The 19,201-nt window shown below is 39.9% G+C and overlaps 1 protein-coding gene across 2 annotated transcripts in view; it reads left to right on the top strand.

Moving 5' to 3' along the window:
* Window positions 1–19,201, top strand: part of LOC126336475 (uncharacterized) — a 193,052-nt gene that overhangs the window by 36,405 nt on the left and 137,446 nt on the right. For both annotated transcript variants that reach the window (XM_050000215.1, XM_050000216.1), the window contains exon 3: window positions 16,769–16,919. In XM_050000215.1, the coding sequence (XP_049856172.1) occupies window positions 16,769–16,919 (151 nt within the window). The remainder of the gene's footprint in view (window positions 1–16,768; window positions 16,920–19,201) is intronic.

The following is a 19,201-nucleotide window of genomic DNA, read 5'->3' as shown; positions in this document are numbered from 1 at the left end:
ACCTCCGAATCTTTACATGTGTTTACTAAGGTCATCCTCATACGCACTCTGCCACAACAGTCATCACCCACGCCTCCCACATGTAGTTAAAGCAATATCTAAGACATTTGCAGGATTTGCACATTAACATAATGGTATACATTATAATTCCTAACTAAGACCAGAACGCATAACGATACCAAGTTTTTTCTGAGAAACTATGCTGCTATTGCAAAACTATTTCCTCTTCTATATCTGCTATTTTGTGACCTGCTACCATAAATTCATCTAAATGTTGTATCACATATTCCAATGGCACGTCTCTCCTTAACTCAGAAATGTTCCTCTTTTCCTGATTTGTAATACAGCAATCAATCTTCATGTTTAAGGTTGGCATTACGTATTCAATGGTCACATTAATTATTATTATCTTTTCGGGTTGGATGAACACCTGTGTTCCTCACCGTTTCCAGTTTCCATAATATGTTACTTTCGTTAGTTTCCGTGTACCTTTGACCAGTGCGTCCGTTGGCTTGTTGTCATTAGACACCACTGTGTAGCCTTCCTTTTTTGGTGTTAGGAATAATCCTTGTTCCTGACTCAGTGGACTCCAAATACTACCATTGAGTTTCACAAATTTCTTAATACAGTCCCTGTGAATTTCCCTCACCGGTTGCAACATCCTAGCTTCACAGGTTTCGTGATCATACGTGGATATTAAAATCAACGTTGGCTTACAAGTTTTGCAAGTGCAATCTATCTCTTCCCATAACTATTGGTCGTAGCTCAGTTTTGCGTAGTGCCGCTTGGATTCATCAGTCAACAAACAATCTTTCTCTGGTTGTATGTACCGAAATAAACTTTGATTACCATCAACTATTGAGGGTAGAAGTACGAATAATACTCTGTATAAATTAAAGAGCTCATTTCCTACTTATGAGACATTCAATAGGCAGCTTAAGATGTGGGCAGACATGAACACATCAACAATAGTTGTGTAACAACTGGTATCCACTATGTTCTGTTGGAGCCATTGGGATATTCTGTCTTTAATATCATCGCAAATGAAGTGCAAGTATTTAACTGTTTTCACTGTATTAATTATATGAGGTCCCAGTATTCTTTAAGTGCATTTGCTGTAGCAGAAATTAAAATCTCAAATTTTCTTTGTAACTCAGCGTAAATCCGTACTAACCGCATTAACTGTTCATTAAAAGTAGTGATCATGGCTAAGTACAGTATCTTCTGATCAGTATTATTAGCATATTCATATACATACGTTTGGTACTTTTCCATGTTCTGAATAGTCATTTCCTCGTTAAGTGAAAGGCCATCTACTGAATGATTGAAACTTATCAGAGCTGTTTTTCTTCTGATACTTGCTCTTTGATCAGCTTAAGCAATTTTCCGCTGTTCACATTCAATTAAATCGATCTTTAACTTGAACAGGAGGCATGCTGGTCATCTAATGTCCCAAATAAATATTTTACTAATTTCACACACAAAATGTAAGACATCTCGTTTGCTACGTGTCTCACGTCTTGTTAACTGTCGAAACAGACCTTGCGTTTTCACTATCAGATTAGATTAATACTTGTTCCATAGATCATGAATACGACACTTCGCAATGATGTGGAACGTGTCAGGTTAATGAAAGATGTGTGTACAAGATATTACATTACACAAAATATTGCATGACACTAATGTTTAAGTTAGTTTTTTTTCCCTCCCTTAATTTATATATAAAAATTCAGCCAATGAGGAGAAGGAGTTGTCATCTAGAAATTCTTTTAATTTATTTTTAAATGTTGGTTGACTATCTGTCAGGCTTTTGATGCTGTTTGGTAGGTGACCAAAGACGTTTGTGGTAGCATAATGTATCCATTTCTGTGCCAAAGTCAGATTTAACCCTGCATAGTGAAGATCATCCTTTCTCCTTGTGTTATAGCTATGCACACTGCTATTACTTTTGAACTGGGTAGGATTATTAACAACAAATTTCATAAGTGTATATATATAGTGTGAGGTTACTGTGAGGATCCCTAGATCCTTAAATAGATGTCTGCAGGATGACTGTGGGTGGGCTCCAGCAATTATTCTGATTACACGTTTTTAAGCAATGAATACTTTTCTCTTTTCTACTCAATTACCCCAGAATATGATACCATACGAAAGCAGTGAATGAAAGTAGGCACAGTAAGCTAATTTACTGAGATTCTTATCACCAAAATTTGCAATAACCCTAATAGCATACGTAGCTGAACTCAGACGTTTCAGCAGACCATCAAAGTGTTGCTTCCAGTTTAACCTCTCATCAATGGACACACCAAAAAATTTTGAAAATTCTACTTTATCTACAGACTTCTGTTCAAAGTCTATATTTATTACTGGAGTTGCGCCATTTACTGTATGGAACTGTATACACTGTGTTTTATCAGAATTTAAAGAGAGTCCATTTGCTGAGAACCACTTAATAATTTTGTGAAAAACATCATTTACAATTACATCACTTAGTTCTTGGTTTTTGGATGGTATTACTATACTTGTATCATCAGCAAAAAGAACTAAATTTGCATCTTCATCAATATGGAATGGTAAGTCATTGATGTATATCAAGAACAGTAAAGGACCTAAGACCAAACCCTGTGGAACCCCGTATTTGATAGCCCCCCCAGTTTGAGGAATCAGCTGTTGTTTCAACATTACATGAACCACTTATTTCAACTTTCTGCATTCTTCCAGTTAAGTATGAATTAAACCATTTGTGCACTGCCCCCTCAAACCATAATGATTTAGCTTATCTAAAAGAATTCCATGATTTACACAATCAAAGGCCTTTGAGAGATCACAAAAAATACCAATGGATTATGTCTGGTATTTCAGGGCATTTAATATTTGATCAGTGAAAGCATATATAACATTTTTGTTGAAAAGCCTTTCTGAAAACCAAACTGACATTTTGTTAATAGTTTATTTTTAGAAATATAGGAGGCTACTCTTGAATACATTACTTTCTCAAAAATTTTTGATAGAGCTGTCAGAAGAGAGATTGGGCGATAGTTGTTGACATCCGACGTATCCCCCTTTTATGCAATGGTTTTACAATGGCATATTTCAGTCTATCGGGGAAAACACCCTGCTCCAAAGAGCTATTACATACGTGGCTAAGAATCCTACTTATCTGTGGGGAACAAGCTTTAAGTATCTTGCTGGAAATGCCATCAATTCCGTGAGAGCTTTTTCTTTTCAGTGAGTTTATTATTTTACTCATTTCAGAGGGAGAGGTTAGTGGAAACACAGTTGTTTCAAACTGCACAGGTATGGCCTCTTCTATTAGAAGCCTTGCCTCTTCTAGTGAAGATCTAGATCCTATTTTCTCCACAACATTTAAAAAATGATTATTGAAAATATTTCCAATTTCTGATTGTTTGTTAGTACACTTGTCATTCAGTTTTATGGCAAAATGTCTTCCTGTGCCCTTGGTTGCCCTGTTTCCCTTTCAATAGTATTACACATTGCTTTAATTTTATTATCAGAGTTACTGATCTCAGACATGATACACATGCTTCTGGACTTTTTAATAACTTTTCTTAGTACCGCACAATAGTTTTTATAATATTGAACAATTTTGCGGTCAGTACTTCCTCTTGCTGTTAGATACAGTTCTCTTTTGCAGTTGCAAGATATTCTTATTCCTTTAGTTAGCCAAAGTTTTTTATATGTTTTCTTGGAATTATGTTTAACTATTTTCTTAGGAAAACAATTCTCAAATACCTTTAAAAATGTATCGTGAAATAAGTTATATTTCAAGTTTGCATCGGTTTCCATATACACTTCATCCCAGTCTAGCTGCTTTAGACTTTCCCTACAGTTTGCAGTATTTATATTGTTAATTGAACGCACTGCTTTGAAATTCTGATTTGATACACTGCATGGAGCTATGTCATGTACTGTAACTAGCTGTGCACCATGATCTGAAAGACCATTCTCAACAGGATAAGCATTTATGTCCTTAAACTTATCTTGGTCTATAAAAAAGTTATGTATCAATGTCCTGCTGTTCTTTGTTATCCGAGAAGGAAAATCAATGATGGAGCTCAAATTGAAAGAACTGAGTAATACTACAAGGTCATTCTTCCTATTACACTCTTTCAGGGAATCAACATTGAAATCCCCACAAATGATAATTTGCTTCCCCCTGTCTGACAGATAGCACAACAAAGCATCCATGTTTTCTAGGAATAGCTGGAAATTCCCTGAGGGGGACCTATACACTCTTACAATTATGAAAGGGCCATCATTTAGTTTTAGTTCAATGGTACATGCTTCCATATGTTGCTCTACACAAAAAAATTTAGTTTCTAAATTTTTTGCGCTGTGGAAGCTTTTGACATAAATGGCAACTCCTCCTCTCATCATATTATCTCTACTTACATGTGCAGCTAATTTGTACCCATTGGTGCTAACCTTCTGCATATCAGTGACAATGTGATGCTCAGACAGGAATAGTACATCTGTTACATTCTCAGTTTCTATATCTTCTAAACAAAGCCGAAGCTCATCAATTTTATTCTTCAATCCCCAAATATTTTGATGAAATATACTAACATTATTTTTCATTTTACTTTTGTGAGTCTCGCTCATCTTTAGTACTTGCCTGGCTGAGTTTCCCACTGGACACTGATCTTACACTAAAAAAGAGTTACCACCATGAGATGTAGTTCCTCCCCCCTTTAAATTTCCTGCTATCAGCCCAGCCAATTTACCCTTCCCCTTCTTTTTGAGGTGTAGGCCATGTCTAGTATAGTCCCAACTACAGAGTGAATCAACAGGAACCACGCCAATGTGTGACCCCACATCAGATCCAAGTAGCCGTTCCAACTCCAAATTAACTCTACTGACAGAAGAGCTCAAATGAGGCTGGTCGTGGTGCTCCAGAACCGACACAAACACAACACTGGTATGACTCGATGGCGATGCAATATTTGCCAGGTCACACTCTATGCTGTACCCCAGATCTCTGTCAATACTGTTGCCCGGCCCACCAACAATAACCACGGTATCTTCCTTAGTAAAGCCTCTACATAGTGAACCTAAATCCTCTGTAACCTGCCCCAGTCCAGCACTAGGTTTGAAAACACTTGTGACCTGGTATTCTGACCCTAATTCATCCTGCAGAAGTTGGCCCACACCCCTAGCATGCGAACTACCTAGCAACAAGACTTTCTTTCTCTTTGCAGACTTCCCTACCTTCTTATTCAAATTGCTGCTGAAAGCTTGTTGAGCCCTGTCTACATCTATTTCTGTGAGAGGCTCATCAGTTTCTGAGTGAGGCAACAGGTCAAACCTATTTTGTACATTAATAAGAAAGCTGTCAGAAGAATTTCTTGGCCTGTTCCTTATGCCTGTTGCCACTTCCCACCCCTGTTTACCCTTCTTCCCCCTTAACCTGCCCAGTTCTCGCCTAGCCTCATCTAACTCAGCCTGAAGGGCAGCAATTTTCCCCTCCTGTTCCACAATCTTTCTATCTCTACTGCATAGCCTACAGAACCACTGATGAGTCTCGCTCATTTTCCCAATTCCCACGCCACTACAATCGCCCCAATGGAAAAAGTTACTACATCCATCCCCACCAGACCCCGGAGCTAACGATTCTACGGCACGTCAGGCACTTTACTCTCAGGTACAAATGGATTTTAGTGACAGAAAGACAATTAAGTTACCGGAAAACAATGAAAATACGTGTACGAAAAATTAGGCCTACTCGCGACAATGTAAACAATGGTTCAGAAGTTTGTTACTGGAAATTACTTACGAGATGACGATACTCTACAGATATAAAGGGGCAGAAAACGTATTTGGCACACTTAACTATCAGTAAATGCACTTAAAATTGCGGTATGAAGTTTAATCGGAAAGCTCAAAAGTTCGGCCTGGCCGCAATATGTAAACAAAACATTGCGGGATTACTGTGAAAATACGCGAGTAAGACATAAACTTTTAATGGTAGGCTTGAAGAGCACTATAATTAACGCAATAAATTAGTTTAAAGTGTTAGAAACAGTTTATTACCACTAAAATTACTTATCTTGTACGGGAGCTGTGACTCAAACGTCCGTATAGCAGGCGCTGGGCTACCAACTTGACATGCCGTTCTAAGGCTTGCTCTACAACTGTATACCCTCGATCGCTTATTCCCATGCTTGCTAACTACTGTTGACAATAGCCTAAAGATAAGTGTGCAACGCTTTCTGTGATATCAGCTTTTCCATGAAGTTCTTCCAGATTAATGTAGCTAACGGTTTTCCACGTCACAATATAGATTCGTACGTTGCCAGAACTATCATAAAATAAACTCAGTGATGAAGGGAGCTTCTCTACGTCAAAATCTTGAAATGGTCCATATGTGTACACTGCAGCAACACAGCTCACCCGGTGCAGCACTCTCGATAGCTTCCTCATCTGAAATCCAAGAAAAATTTCTATTTCAATACAATTCGTATGAACTATTAAAAATTTATTTCTCTTTAAACGCATGACTACATTTAGGCCCTTTGTTCTTACTACAGTGTATGGGATTCGTTACTACATGTGAAGATTAATGGTTGTGTTCCTTCTGACGCTTTCATCATACAATAAAGTTTGATCATCTGTTTCAAATTCTTTCAGATTCTGGTCTGTATCGTAGTTCTCCTTGTCCTTCTCCTTTCACTGTTTACTGCGATACATGGCACATTGGAGTATCTGTCCCACTTTCTTCTTTGATTGGAGCACCTGACCTCGTAATTACAAGGAACATCTGCGGGGTGTCCTTGAAATATACCCGGTATATTACACGCTCTACCGAATAATAACTCATTTGCTGTATAATTCGTGGCGGTGTGAGGTGTTGTATTGTACACAAGCACTGCGAATGGAAAACGTTCGTTCCAATTTGACTGCGCCCTACTAATATAGTGTCTCAGGAATTCTGTTACAGTTTGATGTGAGCTTTACAACGCTCCGTACGATTGGGGATGGTAACAAGATGCACACTGTCTTCAAAGTGTCACTCAAAAAATTGCTACCATTGTCATTGAGTATTAATGAGGAGGTCCCAAATCTTAGAATTATTCTTTCCACCAGAACACGAGCCTCTATATCTGCGTCCTACTGTTTATCGGTTCTGCTACAATGGATTTTGTCACAGCATCCTGTAATGATAGTATATATTTATTATTTCAGTCTCCTACCTCAGGGGACCGACGATAGCAATAACACATTCATCAACGTTCAAACCAAACAGATATGGTCTGAAATGTTTGACTGCCCAAACTATCTCCCAGTGGCATTATAATTTCGCTCTGCCTTGTTCAGAGTTCTGGACGAATTTGCAACTTAAAGGTCTTTACCTACCTCTCTTGCCTAAGATGAGTGTCAATAGGGTCATTTTAATGAAAAATCTAGGTATTTCAATATAGGGGGATTGAGTAGCTTTTCTTTTAGCACTTGGAATTCATCTTCTTGCATGGTACCCCATTCAAACCTAACACCTTTCTTGAACAACTCATGTAGTGTCTTGCCTATTAACTAAAGTCACTTTGGAAGTGCCCGACTAACCTGAGGGTTTTTAATGCTTTTATTGCATTGGGCTGGGGATATTCCACCAATGCCTTTAACTCGTTTGGATGTGGCTCTAAACCATCCTCAGCTAGGACATGCCGCACGTAGATGAACACTTCCTTAAAAATTCACATTTATCCACCAGTAATTTCAAAATTTGTTGCCATATCGTCTCGAAAGCCTCGCCAGTGGGCATTGTGTTCTTCTAGATATGGACCAAAAATTAGAACTTAATTCATCAACTTTTGGAATGTGGAGGGTGCAGAATGAAGTTCCATATGCTTTCATACACATAATAAGAATACGGTGAACTACAGACTGTAAACTCTCGGTATGTTTCGTCTAACACCTGATGGTATCCCTTAGTTAAATGAAACGTTGAAAATATTTTGCCTTACCCGATCTGTCCAAAATTTCATCGACATATGGAACTGGGAAGACTGTGTTGATAGTAATGTCATTTAGTTTTCTGTGATCAGCTACCATTTGTAACGATACATCGATATCGTTTCCCATGTGTATCAAATGTTTCTTAAAGTTGTATACATTTTGTATTATAAATACCATTTAATATCTGTAATTGAATGACCTTTGACTTCTCTTGGCCAGGAGTGCCCTTTTTACCTGAGATAGTCTGCTTTCAGTCTCCTTCTGACTCTGTCATAGGTTACATTCTGAGTAGGTATCAGATTTCTTTAAGTTCATTTACTTCGTGATCACCAATCCTCATGTTAAGCTTCTCGCTGTTCCCATTTCTGCTACTTCTCATACTTTCGTCTTTCTTCGATTTACTCTAATAGATATTCTGTACTCATTAGCCTGCCTATTCCATCCAGCCGATCTTGCAATTCTTCTCCACTTTCACTGAGAACAGCAATGTCATCAATGAATCTTATCATTGATATTCTTTCGCCTTGAATTTTAATTCCACTCTTGAATCTTCCTTTTTCATTATGAAGTCCAATGTCCAAATACCAGTAAAATTGGTACACCTGAAATAATTAATATTTACACAGTAGCAAATTAGTAACTGTGAGACTGTTATTCTGGCAAAAGAGTACTAGTCTACATACTCTCATTCTGAAAACTATAAATAATTTTCTTCATCAATATAACTCTTCTTCTGGATTGGAGAAGGAGAGTTATACTGGCGACCTTGACAGGAATTGATTTTTATGCTGTATGTTCTTTCCTGTGACATACGACGTTCCGTGAGAATGAATAACGAATGAAATCAATGAGACACTAATTAAATACTCTGAGAAATTCAGATATCATGAGAAAGAGAGGATAAAGATCTTGATCTCCGAAAAAAGTAAGAAAATCTGGAAGAAAAAGAAACTGAAATCAAAGAGTTAAAAAATTATTACCTTATTACAATAACGATTTTCGGCGCATACGACATCAGGCAAAAAGTGCAGAATCGGTAAATGCTTTGAAATTCATTAGATCTATTTCAGTAGAAACAAATTTCCTGGGTGCTGAGACTTGTTTTCGGCATTTAATTAGATATTTAGAATTTTTTGTAATGAAAACTAAGATCTGTAGAAATTCCATAATATTTAAGCACGTACCATTGTTTCGTATGATCGGCATCTATTTGCAAAGATACGTTTTTCCACTAGCATTAATGAGTGGCAACATCTTTAGTTGCTTTACGTAAAAGTGATAACGTTTTAGAAATTTGCTATCCCATGTAATGGTGTTAACTTCCCAGCAGAGACTAATCTTGTAAATAAGAATATTCAGCCGGTTAACGGCAAGTTCGCCGATGTAAACGTAACGGTCGGCTCAGCTGTGGCGATTAGAGTTACGATTCCAGCTGAAACTGACATGTGTACGGCATCCAATATTATGACCTCTGATTCTATTACTAAAGTTAATGCTATGAATTGTAAGCCCGTTAACTAAATCAGATGTAATGATTTATAGCCCCATTATCAAAGTAAATACCGTAACGTCAGCCCTCATAACTGAATTGTTACTACAATGGAATTGTGAATCACATAAAGAAAATATAAATAAGAATCGTGTGAGGATATTTGTTCTTTTTCATATGTAATGTTTTGCATTGATATGTTTGCGTACGTGGAATGAGAAGAAAGATAAACAAGTAAATATTGATGTGTGTATGTAAACTACTAAAAAAGGAGAGACAAAAATATTTTATTCTCATAGTGTATTTCACGTATCTGTAACGTGAAAACATTTATTTACCTAACGATTTAAACTGCTTTTTGTATGTATCTGAAAAGTACAGTGAAAAATTGACCAATGCTTCTGTGCATATCTATCTAAATGTATATAACTGCTCCCGTCCGGCTGTGCGCCAAGTCCGGCGCTGGCGCGCTGCCAAGATTGCGTAAGCTGCTCGGCGGGTTGCGTCACCCGCCTTGTAGGCGTAACATGCTGTTGCATCCTTGAGCCCCCGGTTCTAGATGTACCCTTGTCCGGTTCTCAGCTACGCTAGAGATCAGTTTGCATATAAACAATTTATTTATGAAAATATACAGTACAATCACCTATCTAAATGTATATAACTGCAGCGAAAAGGAAACTATATTTTATATTGCTGTTTACATGTGTGCAAAAGTGAAGAGAAAAGTGAACTTCACAAAGTACAAAATGTAAAAACGACTAACGTGGTTAAACAAGAATGTATAAAATGTCAGTTTTCGAACTAAGATGTTCTTACCACAACACAAACCAGATTGCAAATTTCTTACCAAGTACATGTCAAAAAACTTTTCCTATGGGAGGACATATATTGACGGTATAATGACTTGTACATTGTTAAACATAAGACAGCTGGAAGACGTAAAGGGTACTCCAAGATAGGACGTCAGGGACACAATGAGGCGAGCATACAAAGTAGGTAGCGTATATGTTATCGGAGGCTAACAGTAAGGCTAGAGCCCAGCGAATTGCAGATGTCTTGGACAGCTGTCCCAGGGGAGAATTTCAGAGAATTAACTGGTAACTCCATCAACCGAACAGACGTTGTTGTAAGGCATCACAGCAGAAGATTACGGCTAGAAGGCACCTCTTAGCAGAGGCAGCAAGCTTGACACTTGTCCCTGAGAAGCGCAAGGTCAGTGGGTTTACATAGGTCAGAGTGCTACAGCAGCGGTCCCAACCCACGAAAGGTCTCTAGGCAGGGCCAAGTGACATAAAACATTGGTGTTGCTGGCCGTAAGAGGAAAATCAGTTACTTTTAGCTTTCAGGTGAATGCTGTTACTACAGAACTTTGACTTTGTGAAGTCCACATAAATCACTACCGATTGAGTAGGGGGAGGTCTCTTAATGTGGTTGGCCAGACGTGCTCTGGAGGGGCAGAGCCACTTTTCATATTAGCTAAATCCTGTGAAGTGTTTCAGGATTCGTTTGCGGGAAGGGGGAAATAGTGAGCCGACATAGTCCTTTAAAAATCAATGATTTCTTGTTCATACAGAGTTCTCAGTCAGCTCATTGGGATCGTTCGTTGCCAGCCTCAGTAAGCTCCAAGAAGTCTGTTTCATTTTGAGTACTGCCCTCAAAGTTAGTTCGTAAAATGCTGCTAGAATGAAACAACAAGTTACTGAGGTTTCTCTTCCACGTAGTCAGATGATGCAGCCAGCTTCAGATGCTGCATTGCCTGTCTTTGCTTTATACATAGAAGAGGCAAAGAAACTGGGACACCTGCCTAATATGGTGTACGGCCCCCGCAAACACGCAGAAGTGCCGCAACACGACATGGCATTGATTCAACTAATGTCTAAACTAGTGCTGGCGGTAACTAACACCATGGATCCTGCAGGGCCGCCCAGAAATCTCTAAGAGTACGAGGGGGTGGAGATCTGTTCCGAACAGCACGCAGCAAAGCATCCCAGATAAGCTCAAAAATTTTCATGTCTGGCGAGTTTGGTGGCCTGTGGAAGCGTTTAATCTCAGACGAGCGTTCCAGGAGTCCAACTTACAAGATGAATATCAACGATGGTTAAACAAGGATGATGGCGTATAATCGAGGTGAACCAATAACGCTGTGGAAATTGGTTTAGGAAAAGAGACACTAAGGGTAATAGATGATATTTCCTGTTTCAGCAGCAAAGTAATTGACGATAGCGAAGAAAAAGTGACTATAAATTGCACTCTGGCGGAAACTAAAATATATTAATTTCGAATAGAAAATCTGAGACTCAATTGCAGCCTTATAAGACGAACAATACAGACAAGCTGAGAACAGAAGCTTTCGGAATGTAATATTACGGAAGAATAATACAGAGCTTCCATCTGACATGCAGGGTCCATAGATCCATGATATTGTGTACATAACCGCACACGTCCATCCGCTCGACACAATTTGAAACGATACTCCTCCGACCAGGCAACACGTTTCCAGTCATCAGCAGTCCATTGTCAGTGTTGGCGTTCCGAGGTGAGGCGTAAGGCTCCACGTCCTACAGTCATCAAGGGTACACGAGTGGACCTTCGGCTCCGAAAGCCCATATCGATGATGTTTTGTCGAATGGTTCGCATGCCGACACTTATTGATAGCCCAGCACTGAAGTCTGCCGCAATCTGCGAAAGGATTGCACTTTTGTCTCGTTGAACTGTTCTCTTCAATCGTCGCTGGTCACGTTCTAGCAGGATCTTTCTTCAGCCCCAGCGATGTCAGAGATTTGATGTTTTACCGGATTCCTGATAGTGAAATGGGCGTACGGGAAAATCCCCATATCATCGCGACCTCGGAGACGCTGTGTCCCGTCGCTTCTGCGCCGACTACAGCACCACGTTCAAACTCACTTAAATCTTGATAACCTGCCGTTGCAACAGCAGTAACCGATCAAACAACAGCGACAGACGCTTGTTGTATAATATGGGTTTTGCCGACCGCAGCGCCTTATTCTGTTTACGTATCTCTGTATTTGAATACGCATGCCTTTACCAGTTGCTTTCGCGCTTCAGTGATTGGAGTTGGGAAGCCTCCCCCTCCCCCTCTCCTCAGCGCAATGGACCTAAATGAGCCAATGTTTTTCCGTGTCAAGAAGTTATGCCGTCACGGATTCACGTGAAACAACATTTTGAACCTGCGCGTGCAGCTTCGCGCCGAAAGGAAACAAAGCATGGAATCTGCACCTTCCGGTGGAGAGGATTTAAGTCCTGTACCTTCGTCTCCGCCGTCTGCCGGTATTGTGGAGAGCGGGAGGTGATGTGTAAATTTTTTTATAGTTCTCTTCTCGCGCCTTACTTGTATTAACTAATGTAGGCGTATACGTGACTTACCTTAAGCTCTCATTACGGTTTGCTGAGTTACGACAGTTTATTTATGGTACCCAAGGTAATACATTTTTGTAAGAAATTCTATTTGATGTGTCTTGTTTCCCTGCCTATACTACGTTTTTTTTAAATGTTGCGCCAGATGGTTTTCCACTGACGGACATCGAAACGCTTGACAACCGTCGACATCTAAGGTGTCGTTTTTATGATCTCGCCTTAATTTTTCTATATGCTCCATCTGGATCTGGTCGTACTCTGCCAAGTGCGTTATCCCTCAATAATGGAATAGAGGGGTGCCATTGCTAGACTTCGGCTTCGTGCTGCTTTCATGCGTCTTAGCTCTGGTAAAGTGCCTGAAATGACAAGAACTCGGAAATTTTATTATACTGTCCTCCGTGGTCTTTATCATAGTCTACACGTCCGTTGAAAGAGTTAGGAAAGTTCACTGCGATAATATGACACTCTTGCCACTCAAAAGACTACAATTACATGGTCTTTAATAATTTTTTCATAATGTGGGGCCACAGTCATAATATATTTCTCTCAAGTCAGTACCGCCATTAGACTGTTTTTTGTTTGCAGTGTTACACTTACACGATCATGGTTTCGACTTCAAAGTGCCATTATCAACTGTGTTATACAGTGCTTCAGATGGAATACTGTTGTATTTAATATAACACTTGATAATGGAAATTTGACGCCGAAATCATGATCGTGTAAATGTAACACTGCAAATAAAAAACAGTCTAATGGCGGTACTGACTTTAAAGAAATACATGGCCTTCGTTTGCGTTCTCAGTCACGTTCTATTCTCTAGGATGAATTGGCGTCTCTGTATGACCTAATTCAGCTTGGAACGCGGTCTCGAAGGACGTGTCTCACTACTATTCGTTCTACAGTTGACCTTTAGTGGTCATCCCAACGTTTCCGATGTTGACACTAGAGTGGCATCAAATGATATACCGTCTGCTCATTTTACTTCCCTCCTCGATTGTGTTGTTACGCCAGCTCTCCATGAGGAGTCTTGGGCAGCTTTTCATTGTAATGAGGTATCTCCATTGTAGTTCGTTCTCATTTCCGCAAATCACCTGGTTTGTTTGGGCTTCCCAAAGAATTTTGTGTTCGATTTTGACCTCTGATATGAGATACGACAACATCTGTGGTGAATGAAGTGGTGCAGGGTGTACACATCCCGCCCTCCTTTAAGGTTGGAAAAACTCTTCGGCTTCTGCTTCATTTGTCCGACGCAATGTTTTAACGTGTCTTCGCGTCCCCCAATCACTTACAGATCCCCTTTTTGCATGTCTACGACCTGCAAGCTGAACCCCTCCAATAAATGTTGGTAGGATAGGTAAAAATTAAGGCATATTCGTGAATTTTTTATTCATGTAAGTAATTTGGGGGTTGCTGTTCTTTTCCAGTCTCCAGTCACATCTCTCTGTAAAAACATTATGTCGCTGGACGTTTCCAAACCGCGCTTCCGATGTGTAGTTCCTTTCACGAGAGACATACTGGAAGGTTGTCTGATTAAATGTCAACCTACGTATTTTTCCGATGGAAGTGGCGTCGTCGTGGCACCGAGTCGTTCATAGCCTTCTGCGCACCAACGTTCGACCTGACCCTACTGGCCCTAGTGAGACAGACCGATGCAGTAGTTGAAACGGATACATTATGTCATCGGTTGGTCCCCTGCGGCCACAGAAAATGGAATCGGCTCCGTCGACAATTGGCATTTCTTGCCAGGTCCCGATTCAACTTTCTTTCCAAGAACGAAGAACAATACAGTAATGCGGATTGTCGCGTATTACGCTCAATACATGGTGGGTAATGGGCATGACCTGGACCCTTGTGCCTTTTACCAATATCTGATTACAGCCCATTGTACGTAGCAAAGGTTGTCACGCTCTCATGAGCTTTTCCCGAATATGCTGCATCTGCTACTTAATCCGTTCGAATGTTTCATTCCTGTTTCCTTGCTTTCGCTAAACTTTACAGAAAGCAACAGAAAAAGAAACCGGTTTTCTAGGTATTTTCAAAAATTGCTGCAGGCCATGACTGGAAATGAAGTTTCTTATTTTTTTAAAAGGCGGAAACTATGGAATATTGAATCCAGTTTCGTGTCTATCTGTTTTGAGTAGAAAGTTGTAAGATTTCAGCAAATAAATAAACAAAGATAAAAAACAAAAACCAATGAAAACAATAAATAAAAAAGGTAAGTACAGTGTATAGGACCAGTAAAGTGACAGGTGAGGAATCAGGGAGGGGAGGGGGGAGAGGGTACAGGAGACATCGTGGCCAGGCCTCTGATTCGATCCCTGACCCTTGCCCACCTACTCTCCAGCCGGCGTGAAAAAGAAAAAAAAATGTTAAGGCGACCACTTGCATAAATCGGGAAATCCGGGTTCGGTTTCTAGTCTGGCAAAAATTCTCATTTTGCTCATTCCTTTATAAATCTGATTATTTCATGATTGTTCGTATTCGCAGCTGAAAAAACATTTAATGTATTGATGTGACTTTTGGCTCTGAGGACGTATAAAAGAAGGTATTAACCAGCAAATAATTGAGGTTGTAGGTTGAAAGTGCTACTCTGAGATGAAGAGGTTGGTACAGGAAAGGAATTCGTTGCGGGACCCGTGAAGCCAGTCAGAAGACTCATGATTCAAAAAGAAAAAAATTTACCAGAGACACTTCCAGTCTGTACCTGATCTGAAGGCCGGTATACAGGAGTACGTTGCTCAGGCGCTACCAGAATACCTACAAGCACTTGTTGACCACGACGTTTTACGGATTCGGCATTCTCGTCTTCTCTGGTGCTCATATTGAACGAACTGTGTGGTTAATAATAAAACTACATTATACCTTTTTCACTTCTTTGACCTTTTCTTCCCACCTCCTGTTCCTAACCTGTTACGTAAACATTTCTATGCATCTGTCTTGCATTCAGAGCGCCATATTTGTAAATGGTAGCCAAAAGTGGAAATTTTTTTTAACATCATAAGTCGGTTTTCGCAGCCTTATGATAGTTACAGCTCACACTGGACCTCTTGTCAGAAGCTGCACTTCAATTACAACCACCCGCGATTCGTGATGATTATGTTTCAGATCCGCAACCTAGTGAATGTCAATACAGTTCCTTTAATTAGACCACGACTAATTCAAGTGCCTCCCACATCGTTTGCCAGAATTAATGAGCTGCTTATACTCTTCACATTCACATTTCAGGGAGTGGGGGTGAGTGCAAACTAATGTCCCTAGGTACAGTCATAAACCAGGGGACGAGACATGAGTGTACCCCCCACCCCCACCCCGAATCCTTTTAATATTTATTTAATATTTGGACATTAATATCTGCACCGATACAGCTGTATAAGACACATTAAAACATATGGAATTTTTTGTAATTGGCAACACAGTATTGGCTCCCAATTTTATTCGCTGATGACCGAGACTTACTCAAGCGCAACGAAACTGAACTACATGTGGCCACGTACCAACCCAATGACTGAGTTTTAAACTGCACCTTTCTTGAAACAAATCTAAAGTAATGGTTTTGAGTGAAAAATAGTCATACTGTTCAAAGGCTGTAACTGACGATAAATTATGGTAAGTTCGCAAATTTAGCCTTTCGATGAGTAGGTGACCTGAGAAATAAATTCTACAAAGACCAATTAGTGTGTGACACTGTAAACACAGTGCTTACTAACAAAATGTAAAAGTACGCATAGATGTAATTTTGTAAGGCAATGTCATTGAGTAAGCTCTTGAGAAATGCAAATGTTCCCTAGCACTGTTCTTCAAGAAATACGCAGGAAGGAGATAAGGGATGACTTCTTTGTACTGCTCACACATATTGCTGCGTTAGTACTGAGACTAGTTAAATAGTTCGTACCAGCCAACACCTGCTTCATATTTGTTTTTTCCCCCTTTCAGGTCCACTTCCGTCGCTGGACAAGACAAAATGCCTCTACAATGGAAAACCATATGGTCATAACAGTATCCTGTTCCATGGAAAGTGGGGAGCACTCAAATCTCCATGCGTCCAAATATGTCGTTGCTACATCCTACCAGAAGGAATCTGGAAGTTAGTAAATACCTGTTTTAGCACTGTATTCCCTCCAAGCAATATCTGTGCCAGCACTTGCAGCAGATCAAAACAGAAATCTATTACAAAAGTACTACTTTCTCTGATACTGAAAGATAGAAAGGGGAAAAGGGAAATCAGGTATACTGCTTAATTACTTATTTGTATTTTATGCTATCAGTCACTTTTATTTGTTTTACGTTCTGTTTAACATACTGCAGTGTGTGTCGAGCGTGTTTGATCTCTTTCTCACCATAGAACCTGATGCAGAAATATTTGTATCCCACTCAGGCTATGGTGTCATGAGACACAGCCCGACACCAGTGGAAAACACTGGACACCAATTTCTAGCCCATCAGCGCCTCTCCAAATGCCCTAACAGCCACACCACCGGAGAACAGTAAACGAAAAGTCCTATGATGATATAGGTTAAGATATTTTCTTATGAAGTAACGGTTTTGGGGTATGTATTAGCACATGAAGATGAGCAAAACAAGCTCGAAACGTGTTGCAGTATGTTAGTTCAAACATAAAACAAATAAAAGTGACCGGTAGCGGTAAATACAAACAAGTAATTACTCCACACATTCGCGGTTCTGAAACGTAGCCCGTGTGGCCACAAGTAAGTATACTGTTGTCTTAAAACACGAGGATAAATTATGTTTTGTGATGTCATCCGATCTGCATAAATAAACTATCGCGTAATAGATACGATTACAAATAATGACTCAATTGTATTTCTCTGTGCGTCAGTAACTGAATGTATTGGAAAGATATGATTTAAATCTCAGTGTTAATCTGGGAAGGGAATTTAAATTCAGAGAGAAGCAATAAAACCAACTTTAAGATTTGTCGATCACAGCGTTTCTAGTTTTTGGCAGAGGCAGCTATGGTCTTAGTAGATCAGCTTAAGAGAATAGACTCCATCTTGAGAAGGGGAAAGAGGTTATAAGATGAATATCAACGATGGTCAAACAAGGATCATGCAGTATAATCGAGGTAAACCAAACACGTTGTGGAAATAGGTTTAGGAAAAGAGACACTAAGGGTAATAGATGAGATTTCCTGTTTCAGCAGCAAAGTAATTGACGTTGGCGAAGTAAAGTTACTATAAATTGCACACTGGCGGAAAGTAAAATACATTAATATCGAATAGAAAATCTGAGTATTAGGAAGGCTTGCCATAAAGCATTTGACTCAATTGCAGCCTTATAAGGAAGTGAAACGTGGTAGACGAACAATACAGACAAGCTGAGAATAGAAGCTTTCGGAATGTAATATTACGGAAGAATGCTGAAGATGAACTGCGTTCATTGGATAACCACAGAAGGGGTACTGCTTCGAGTCGACGAGAAAATATCTTCAGGACACAACTTGATTTAAAAAAGGGATATTTTGATACGACACGTCCTGAGGAATCAAGGAGTAGTTCATTTTGTAATGGAGTATAATGTGTGTTTTCTGTTTCTGGCGGGGGTGGGGGGGGGGGGGGTGGAGGGTGGGAGATAAAACTTGTACAGGAAATCCCAGCTTGACTATAGTGGGAATGGACGTAGAAATGCGGTATTTACGTAGAGATTTTATTTATTTAGCGTATGGCAGTTAAGTACATTTCAGTACTGGGTGACGTTATTCTACATTACATATATGCACAGACAAACATCTAGTCCTTGTATATATTCAATGAATTTCTGGGGTGCCATGATGAATTATTCAAAGTCCCCCCTGAATGCTCTGGCACTGCATTCTGCTCTGATGTGTTGGATGGTCTGCTTAGGCGCGGAGCAGTCACATTCTGGCGAAGACATCAGTCCTCAGTTGCAGAGTGAGTCAGCACATCTTCCATGCCCAGTTCTTAGTCGGTTCAGAGTTGAACGGATCTTGCAGGGATGATCAAACGCAGGTACTGCCTCAGTAATACAAGGCATTAGGTGGCAAGTTGTTGGTGCACTTTGGAGCCAGTCTCTTCTCCAAGAGCTGATGTCAGACTCAGTGAGGCTGTCGAGAGCAAGCGGAGGATGTCTTGAACGAAGCTTCTTGATACTGAGATCAGGTATATCGATGTGTAAAGGTAGTTCAGGGTTTGCTTCGATCTTGTATTCCCTGACCAAAGCTGCTTTTGGTGGCATCTTTGGGGACGGTATATGACTCAGGCCAGGTAGCCATATGTTAGCTGTAGACGTAACGGTTCCTGAAGTAATGTTCATAGTGTTGTTAGGTTCAACATCGATTTTGCTCACATGGCTACTGTTTAGCCGTACTAGTGCACAGTACTCCGCCGC

The sequence above is a fragment of the Schistocerca gregaria genome, chromosome 2, assembly GCF_023897955.1.
Source record: "Schistocerca gregaria isolate iqSchGreg1 chromosome 2, iqSchGreg1.2, whole genome shotgun sequence".
Taxonomy (NCBI): domain Eukaryota; kingdom Metazoa; phylum Arthropoda; class Insecta; order Orthoptera; family Acrididae; genus Schistocerca; species Schistocerca gregaria.
This window is presented reverse-complemented; position numbering and strand designations above follow the sequence as displayed.